The 10,000-nt window shown below is 45.3% G+C and overlaps 2 protein-coding genes across 4 annotated transcripts in view; one reads left to right on the top strand and one right to left on the bottom strand.

The window, feature by feature from the left end:
• Nucleotides 1–1,857, bottom strand: part of gpnmb (glycoprotein (transmembrane) nmb) — a 24,415-nt gene extending 22,558 nt beyond the window's left edge. Inside the window, 2 exon segments of the mRNA XM_061256075.1 lie at nt 314–448; nt 1,788–1,857. Coding sequence (XP_061112059.1) covers nt 314–448; nt 1,788–1,857 — 205 coding nt within the window.
• A 1,544-nt stretch (nt 1,858–3,401) lies between these two features.
• On the top strand, nt 3,402–9,425 carry oxnad1 (oxidoreductase NAD-binding domain containing 1). Of its 3 annotated transcripts, none has more exons than XM_061254649.1 (8): nt 3,402–3,769; nt 4,503–4,621; nt 4,977–5,040; nt 5,530–5,636; nt 6,237–6,378; nt 6,854–7,096; nt 7,288–7,396; nt 8,027–9,425. In XM_061254649.1, exons 2-8 carry the CDS (start codon nt 4,545–4,547, stop codon nt 8,200–8,202), a joined length of 918 nt encoding a protein of 305 aa, XP_061110633.1. In that variant the 5' UTR covers nt 3,402–3,769; nt 4,503–4,544; the 3' UTR covers nt 8,203–9,425. The 3 variants fall into 3 exon arrangements, with proteins under 3 accessions (XP_061110633.1, XP_061110634.1, XP_061110636.1); XM_061254650.1 differs by lacking the exon at nt 3,402–3,769 and adding an exon at nt 4,116–4,294; XM_061254652.1 differs by lacking the exons at nt 3,402–3,769; nt 4,503–4,621 and adding an exon at nt 4,668–4,883.
• The last annotated feature ends 575 nt before the right edge of the window (nt 9,426–10,000 follow it).

Here is a 10,000-nt window from a genome sequence, read left to right as displayed (position 1 = left end):
TTTCATATTCACTGTGCTGGAATACAGAGCCAAAAAGCCATATTTGTGTCACTGTGCAAATACTGCCCTGCACACACACACACACACACACACACACACCGTGCCTTCAGAAAGTATTCAACCCCTTGAACTTTTTCTCATTTTGTCCTGTTTATATTCGGAGTTGACAGAAATCTAATTTAAATTAACATTTTAAGTGGACTTTTCAAAACATTAAACGAGAAATATTCAATGGGGGAGAAAACGCAACGTCTAGGCAGGGACAATCTTTCGGACACTTCGCTTGGATGTGTTGAAAAGATGGAGGGCTCACCTTTTCGTCTCAGTAGCAGTTCGTGTGGTCCGAAGGGCGGGTATAAGTAGTCATCCCACGGATTGCTGTCCGGGAACCATCCAGGAATCGGGGGAAACTTCACCGAGTGTTTGTGCGCGAACATGTCTCTGTACGCTGGAAACACACATGGGCTCAGGACTTTCTTTCTGTCATTTAATCGGCGCTTGTAGTTCATCCATTGACTAATAATAGTTATCATATATAATATGATTAGATATAATAATGCTATTCAATATTACTTAAACATCTGTCAAATCGTAGAGAATGCATGTTTGTTCTTTTTTTGGAGAACCCCTCCCCCCAATATTTCAAGTACAGCAACACTTAAATGCTATATAATGAGAACTAACTAATTTAAACCAATTCCTCATAAATCATCAGTATCAGGACTTGTTTAGCTGTTCTTTTTTTGCATGTGATGTTGAATATACCAACGCACGGCGTAAAGACGGACATCCGGACAAACACGTGACACTGTGGCCACTGTCATCCCGAAGTTACGCTAATTAAGAAAAAAAAGAAAAGAAAAAAGTTATTTCTAACGACATTCACAAGACCGAAAACCGCGTATGACGCCGGTAATTAGCCTCATGAGACGGGGGCTGGAAGGTTCTGAGCGACGCCATAACTCTCCGAACCTCGGGCCGATCGCAGTAACATTCTCCCTTCTCTTCTGTAAAACATATAGCCTAATTAATTTAGTATCAGTTTATTCTTAAACGGAAAACAATTTCGTTTGCCCGAAAACGACCGGTAGGCCTATTCAAAAAGAAGTGTAATTAAATAAATCATATAAAAACTGATTTTAAACACTGTGATTTGTTGACTTGTTGGGACCTACGAAACTCTTTGCCTTGGCCAAGTTGGCTATACCCAGGACATTATTGGGATTTTAAAAGAATACACAAATGAAATGTATGCAAAAACACTCTTTATCTCAATTCCGAACGATATAATCAATCTTTGTGGTTAATAGTTGCGATTTACCACTGCTAGACCACATTTAACAATGAAAGTAGCACTGTTGTGATAATGTTGTGTAAAACACCCACTATAAGGAAGGTCAGGGTCGAGTGGAAACATGAAAATGAAAGTCTTGAGCTGATATTCATTGTTTTGAATATTTATAATTATATATATATTCAAAGAAGCTATACAGGTAAAAGACATGAAAAATAGAGACGATGAGCAACAAATAAAAATATATATTGGTTCAGACATTGCTTACGAAAACTCACAAGTGTCATTATTTCTTAAAATTGTCTCTTATTAAAATGTGTAACAGTTTTCAAACAATTTGATCCAAAGACCAGGTTAAATAATTTTGTGTTCGCTTCTACTTCTCCATAATAATACAACCCCCCAACACACACGCACACACACACACACACACACACGCGATGTCAAAGTGTCAGGAATAAATTCAAAACACATTTTGATATATTTCACTTACTTCTCAGTCCATCTGCGTGGGAGATTAAAATCGCTAAGGCCAGGTATGACATCACTCGCAAGCCCCCCATGTCGGCGCGCGGAGCAGAATCCCAACTAAACCCGCACACGCCGCCCGGACCTCTCCACCCAGTACTGGCCCTCTGCGTGCCGGACCTTCCCTCTACCCCATCCATAATTTAATAACGGCGCGTCATGTGCGCTCCATAACGAGAAGCGGTCAACATCTCATTATCCTGCACTGTCCCCTCTGTAGATCTGCTCACGGGGAATGAGTCAGTCTCTCAAAACATTTATTTTCTCCTAACAGTGCTTGGGAAATGTAGAACTTTTATTTCACAAATAATCTCGAAAATAACCTGGGGGTATTGATCGTGTTTCCTTGCGAGGCAGACAGTATCACATCTGACTGAAACCAAAATATCAATTCGTGCTCATTCGACTATAGGCTACTTTCTCCGAAAATTGTTTCAAAGAACATGGAAAAAAAACATCGTATTTGCCCTTATTGTAATTGGATTACAAGCTCCGGATAGGGATCCATCTTTAGGCTGACTTGTTTTCCGGACAGTAATTTTCTGCTTTTCATACCCATCCTTTTCGACGGTCTTTTTTTTTGTGTGCGGAGAATCTGCTGAACAGATATACACAGAAACATTTACATAATTTATTTCATAGAATGAATATATAAACCACGGTTTTTCTACAAAATTAATATACAGCTGTTTGCTTCCAGTGTAAAAATGTATTAGCCTACAATAAATAAAAACATTTAGAGCAAGTCATTAAAGATATGAGAATGACAGGCTTTAGCGGCAGTGCCAATCACAGTTAGGTATGTTCATGTGAGGATGCTAAATGATTAATTACAAGTTTATATTTTTTTAAACTGAAAACGTGAGAATAAAGAATTAAGGAAGATACATTGTATGCTGAACTAAAATCGCTCAAAAGTGTGATTATTTGATTGATGTGTTTATTTTCACACGTTTTCTTGGAGTAGGCCTATTCTGTGCACTATTTCGCTGTCAAACGGAACCATGCCGGCTCAGAAGTATCTGCTTTTCATTTCTGCTAATGTTTTATTTTATTCTTCTATGTATTCTGGTGGGAAGTGTAAGGGTCATCCCACCTGGCAAGCGGAGGGGGTAGGTAACTACAGTGCTACTCAAATGCAGTTATATTTCTTACCTCAGAAAACCGTGGAAACAAAATACTTCATTTTTGCACTCTACTTCCCCGTTAAAGGAATCTGATGAATGCGGTTTTATCGCGGTGTCATCAGCTGAATTACCCAATGGAAAGGCCTCAGTTTAAATGCAAAAAGGTGGAGAGATTTTTTTTAATTGTCTATCTGGACAGTGGGTGCATATGCGATTCTATATGGTGGGAAATTGCAGAGAATCAAAAACAATGGGGGTAAAACGTTTTTAAAAATGTTTTAGAATAACTGCCACTACCGCTGTGCTGAAGTAGTTCTGACAGATCTCAACCACAATGAGTTTAAGTGCCTTCGCGAGGCTACTGTTTGAGGGGTATCTGCGGGCATGTCGGTCAAAACTGAGCACTCTCCACACATACGAGTACAGTCACGTGTTTTTCAACGTGCCGAGAACTGGAGACAGCTTCCGCTTCCGCTTACCGGCTCCATGGATTCCTTTGGGAGCAGCTCTGGAGCCCAAGAAACCAGTTCATGGAGGCGGCCATGTTTGGCTACGTGTTTTCCCCAGCAGAGGATGCGCACTGGCTACCTAAACATGAAGATCATAGAAAAAAACAATATATCTTCATTCGTTCAACTAGGAAATGAGTTTTTGACACAGGAAACGTAATAAACTACAAAACCTCCGGTAACCACTGGGTCAATTCCCCTGCCACGGAACAAGCAGCGAAGTACTTCCGGGGAAAAGCGTTACGCTGACATGAGGAAGGTTATCTAACTTGCTATAATGAAGTGCATATGAAGAATATTTGTGTGTCCCGGTAAGATAACATTATATCATTTTTCAGGGAAACAAGCAAATGACTCAGAAGATGTCCGCACGGTTTAGGGAGTAGACAATCTGTCTGGAGTACTGTTTTCATAGGCAAAAGGATGGTCCAATGGCTAAAGCTAGCAATCTCGTAACAGTTTTACTGGTTCGCCGTCTTCAGTCATCATATAGCTAGCACAGTGTCTAACAGCATTAATGTAATGGTTCAGGATGTGCTATGCAACTTACAAATTCGTTTCGAGTCTAGGTCGCTAACTCTACTAGCTAGCTACTGTCTGGAAGTTAAGCCAACTGACAGAATGCTGTCCATTGGACGCCTGTATGGGCGAGCTGCCGCGCATGTTATAATGAGCTCGTTTAACGTTACATTGTAAACTACTTAGGGGCATGTTTAAGTAATTTTAACCACGTTGGTTCACTTTATTTTGGCTTTACTGTGGTGCAATAAGTAGCAGCTAGTTAGCTATCTAGCCAACACAATCACTGCTAATCACAGTGTTGCCATCCCAGTCAGGTACACCGACTACAGTGGATAGCTGCATATAATGTACATTGGTGGGCGGATCCCTGGAATGTTTTGGTTTGAGAGTAACGTTAGTTTGCGTTTGTGTGTGTTCTGTGCTGATGCGCAGTATCAAAAAAAACTGCACCCGTATATATTGTTTGCACCCGTATATATTGTTTTGTATTACACCCTAATTGTGTATCTGCGTTTCCCACAGTCTGCCACTGTCGGGGTAAGCTTGGCGGTCCCTGCTTCCGCGATGACGGCGCGCCGTTGGCTGAAGGTCGCTGGAAGCTTCGCGGCGCCGGGTGCATCCGGACTGATCCCGGGCAGCAGGTGATTGGCCTGGAATATCTCCCGCTTTGTGTCGGTCAGGTGCTCGCTGACGTCTTTGTGGGGTTGGTTATGCTTGTTCTGGCTGGTTTTCACCAATGCTGATAACCAACCAGCCTTTGATAATTAAACTAACCTAGAAACATCTTCACACGCCAAGGCATGCTACACGAACCCATTATTCGATTAAGCTGACAGCGAGGTTAACATCGGCATTCTCTATTCGTTTTAACCACACTGAGTCCGTTACCTACGAGTCGGTTGTGTAAGTTACCGAGCCAACATGCCAGTATATCATAGTGATGATATTTGATTATGAAATGAACAAATCTTACTTCACAATGAACTTTAATTTCAGACGAATGAGTTCGAGAAGAAAAACTGACCACTTGGAGAGAACAGCGAACAATTACAGACAGATGGTGAGTTTGCGTTGCGTTTATGACAGCGGCCCCACTGTAGAATGTCTAAATGAAGGCGAAGGCTGACGTTGATGGCTGCAGCGCAGCCGTGCCGTTATGGAACCGAAGAATACACAAATAAACTCTGTCCTGATGTCATTGTCCACCGACGACTACACAGAGCAGGTTTACCGGTATTGGGGTTTGAGCTCCGCGGTTGGGTCACATATTGAAGCAACCGATATGACAGAGCCAGGTTAGAGCAGACTTTGACCCAACTGAGAGAAGTAACCGTTGACCCTGCAGATGTTTTTTTTCTTTTCTGTGGATATCTGATAATTATATATAATATGTTTGTTGAAGATTCGTCGAGATTGATCCTGTCTTTGATAACCAGTAAGTAGCAGTATTGCAATCACATGGATTGCTGTTATATCTGTGGTCATTACAGTAGTGTGCTGGCGGGTTTTGATGACATCACATAAGGGGACAAAATGTGTGTGTGCCTAGGCCGTCTTCCCCGCGAAGGTGTGTGGGATGATGAACGAGTCTGACTCAGTGAGACGCCTCCGCCTGTCCATCCCCCATCCCGATTTCAGCTTCAAAGCAGGACAGTGGTGAGTGACCGTAGTCCCTGACCGTGACTGAACATAGTCCCTGAACATAGTCCCTGACCGTGACTGACCATAGTCCCTGAACATAGTCCCTGAACATAGTCCCTGACCGTGACTGAACATAGTCCCTGACCATGACTGAACATAGTCCCTGAACATAGTCCCTGACCATGACTGAACATAGTCCCTGACCGTGACTGAACATAGTCCCTGAACATAGTCCCTGACCATGACTGAACATAGTCCCTGACCATGACTGAACATAGTCCCTGACCGTGACTGAACATAGTCCCTGACCATGACTGAACATAGTCCCACCATGACTGAACTTTTCCTCGGGGTGCAGTTCTGATCTGTGGCCGGTCATTCCCTCTAACACCTGCAGAACACGGTCTGCAAATTCACCAGACTACATGCAGTTTTAAGATTGGCCAGAAGAGGGCAGTGTGAGGTCACAATGTGATTAGAATGTTCTTTACTGCTGCTCCGGATGAGGCCGCAAGCCCTGATTGGCTGATGGATCCGCCGTGCTGTGCGTTAATGGGGTTTACTGATTGGCTGATGCGGTTAATGGGGTTTGCTGATTGGCTGATGCATTTGCAGGGTGGACTTCTTCATCCCGGGACAGGAGAAGGTGGGCGGGTTCTCCATCTGCTCAAGCCCCGCCCTCCTGCGCAGAGAGGGCGTGATCGAGCTGGCGGTGAAATACACCACCCACCCGCCCGCACACTGGATACACCACTCTGTGAGTTTACACACACACACTCTGTGAGTTTACACACACACTCTGTGAGTTTACACCACTCTGTGAGTTTACACGCCCGCCCACTGGACACACACACTCTGTGAGTTTACACACACACACACACTCTGTGAGTTTGCACACACACACACTCTGTGAGTTTACACACACACACACTCTGTGAGTTTACACACACACACTCTGTGAGTTTACACACACACACTGTCAGTTTACACACACCCGCCCGCCCACTGGATACACCACTCTGAGTTTAAACTCAGGTTTGAAAGGAGATTCTCCATATAAAACCCTGTATAGTCCAGGGGCCTGTATCACTGAGTTACCTGGATAACTGCACTTACCTGGATAACTGCACTTACCTGGATAACTGCACTTACCTGGATAACTGCACTTACCTGGATAACTGCACTGGACACTGTGAGTGACTCTGCATTATCCCCCCCCCCCCCCCCCCCAGTGCCGTTTGGACTCAGAGGTGGAGGTTCGGGTGGGTGGGGACTTCTTCTTTGACCCCTCCCCTGGGGGTGGGGCGGTGGACCTGCTGCTGGTGGCGGGGGGCGTGGGGATTAACCCCCTGTTCTCCATCCTGCTGCACGCGCGCGACCTGCAGCGCCACCGCCAGGCGGGAGGGCAGCACTGCGCCCCGGGGGCTGTGCGGCTCTGCTACAGCGCCAAGACCGCCCAGGACCTGCTGTTTCAGGTGCGTCCCGCAGCCACACTGCCCCCGCGGGAGCGGAGGGGAACTGCGCCCTTCCGTGGTGGGCCAATCCAGGCACCACAGCACCTCTTGAATTTTGTGTCGGTAGACAATTATGCGATGAAAATTAGAGCCTGTCATTCTCTCTCTCTCTTTCTCTCTCTCTCTCTCTCCCCGTCCCTCCCTCCCTCCAGAGTTCGATTGTTGAGGCATGTGAGGAGTTCCCCGGAAGGTTCTCTTGTGATTTCCACCTGACCCACCAGAGCGAGGAGGTCGAGCCCCAGCTGCAGCCGTACATCAGTGGTGAGTGACGCACGGGATAGCGTTACCGTTAGCATATTAGCATTGTGGGTTTACACAGTGTGGATCTTAGCCGTTGGAATGTTAGCATTGTGGGTTTACACAGTGTGGATCTTAGCCGTTGGAATGTTAGCATTGTGGGTTTACACAGTGTGGATCTTAGCCGTTGGCATGTTAGCATTGTGGGTTTACACAGTGTGGATCTTAGCCGTTGGCATGTTAGCATTGTGGGTTTACACAGTGTGGATCTTAGCCGTTAGCATGTTAGCATTGTGGGTTTACACAGTGTGGCTCTTAGCCGTTAGCATGTTAGCATTGTGGGTTTACACAGTGTGGATCTTAGCCGATAGCCTGTTAGCATCTTCAGGACACTTCACACAGTGGATTAGCGTTAGCATCGCAGGTCATTTTACACAGCAGATTAGTGTTAGCATCGCAGGTCACTTTACACAGCAGATTAGCTTTAGCATCGCAGGTCACTTTACACAGCAGATTAGCCATTTGCTCGTCAGCATCACAGGTCATTTTACACAGCACTTTAATTATATACAGCGCAGTAGGCTTTGAACTGAGGTGTGTGTGTGTGTGTGTGTGTGTGTGTGCGTGCGCATGCATGCATGTGTGTTCTTTCAGGTGGCAGGATATCAGAGCAGGTTCTCAGGGAGCACCTGGAGAGCCTGGCAGGGGCGGGGCGGAGGGAGACGCTGTGTTACCTGTGCGGGCCGCCGCCCATGATCGAGAGCGTCTCCGGGCACCTGCAGCGCCTGGGCGTCCCGCCCCACCGGGTCCTGTTCGAGAAGTGGTGGTAGCTCCACCCCCTGCGGCCAAGAGCCACGCCCACGCACACCCGGAACTCAGTGTCTGAACACCTGAACACCCGAACACCTGAACACCTGAACACCTGAACACCCGAACACCTGAACACCTTCCTCTGACAGACTGGCCCGCCCCCTCCACCCGGTCGGTCTGGTGTTGGTGCTTTGGGCCGGGCCCTGTGTTGGTGCTTTGGGCCGGGTCCTGTGTTGCACTGTTACAGCTTTCTGAGGGTTTTTATGATTGGCTCGTCCTCACCCAAGACAGAAATTATCTGCATTATCTTTTATTTATTTTCAAATGAGAATGTGTCATTCTTTATTCTTTTTATTTTTTAATCTCTCTCCATATGGAGATGCAGCAGAAATAACATTTTACCTCACAAACGCACAAACCTTTTTAGTGTTTTTGTTCTGAAGCATTCTGTATTCAGGATTTCTGTTTTGTTCTTTATAGAACGCTGTTGTGTTTGTTGCCTGGGAGACAACCTTCCAGATGACCTCTCCAGAATCCTCAGACAGGAGAGGTCACGCACAGATTCTCTTTAAAGGGTTCTTATAGACATGGACTGATGTTGAACTTCAGTTACAGACTGACCAGTCAGCCGTGTGAAAACTTAACTAGCAGATGCAATTATGCCTTAATAATGAATAATTAATAACTCATATCCTCCTCTGTGTCGTCAGTCCTCCAGATGCATAAACAAGAGGTACTAACCACTATTTCCTGAAAGCAGCGAAACGAACTCAGACAGAAGTGTTGCTGAAGAGCGCGGTGTGGGGCTGGATGGTGTTTAATGGTAAATGGAGCAGACAGAATAAAAGAACAGAAACTCAAAAGAACAGAAACTCAGAAGAGCAGAAATATGGTGCCTGCCTCTGGAGAGGAGACGTGGTCTTCAGCAAAGGGAGTTCTGCTGGTTTTATTATTTATTCATGCCAAGGTTGATAGCTGTTGAATGACTGCAGACTTTTTCAAAAATTAATGTAGTGTTTCCAGTCAATAAAGGGTTGGCATTCTTTAAAATTGTTGGTGTTCTGTGATGACCCTTACCAACCTAGGGACATTTTATTTTGTGCTTTTAAACCTGCATTCGGTTGTGAGCTAGAATGCAATTTCAAAATGGCCATGTTTTTTTCCCCATGACAGAGTGTGGGGTTTGTTGTCCGTGAGAATGTGTTGCTGTGAATAAAGTTTTATTTTTCATTTCACTGCCACACTTTCAGACATCCTGCCAGTACTGTTTTATAACAGACTCTGCAGAAAGGAAGCATTGGGCTTTGTATGGTGTGCCTGTGTGTGTGTTTGTTGATAGTGTAGGTTTATTCATGTTTGTGATGTGAGCACAAATTGAACTTTGTTCAGAACTGTGTTTTTTTTCTTGGGTTGAAAACCACAATGACCCGCCCTGAACTGAAACCTGCAACTCCGGGTTAATGATCTGTGCAATCTGCTGCTCTGCCTCGCTCAGTGTCAGACACACACACACACACACACACACACACACACACACTCTACCTCTCAGTGTAGGACACGCACACTCACACACACTCTACCTCTCAGTGTAGGACACACACACACACACACACTCTACCTCTCAGTGTAGGACACACACACACACACACACTCTACCTCTCAGTGTAGGACACACACGCACACACACACACTTTACCTCTCAGTGTAGGACACACACACACACACACACTCTACCTCTCAGTGTAGGACACACACACACACACACACTTTACCTCTCAGTGTAGGACACACACACACACACACTCTACCTCTCAGTGT

The sequence above is a fragment of the Conger conger genome, chromosome 9 (genome assembly GCF_963514075.1).
Source record: "Conger conger chromosome 9, fConCon1.1, whole genome shotgun sequence".
NCBI lineage: Eukaryota > Metazoa > Chordata > Actinopteri > Anguilliformes > Congridae > Conger > Conger conger.
The sequence above is the reverse complement of the archived record's forward strand: the minus strand, read 5'-3'. Positions and strand labels throughout refer to the sequence as shown.

Coding starts and splice junctions, on each gene's coding strand:
- oxnad1 (XM_061254649.1), top strand. CDS start 4,545: ATGACGGCGCGCCGTTGGCTGAAGGTCGCTGGAAGCTTCGCGGCGCCG. Junction 4,622..4,976: donor GGACTGATCCCGGGCAGCAG/GTGATTGGCCTG, acceptor CTTTAATTTCAG/ACGAATGAGTTCGAGAAGAA. Junction 6,379..6,853: donor CACACTGGATACACCACTCT/GTGAGTTTACAC, acceptor CCCCCCCCCCAG/TGCCGTTTGGACTCAGAGGT.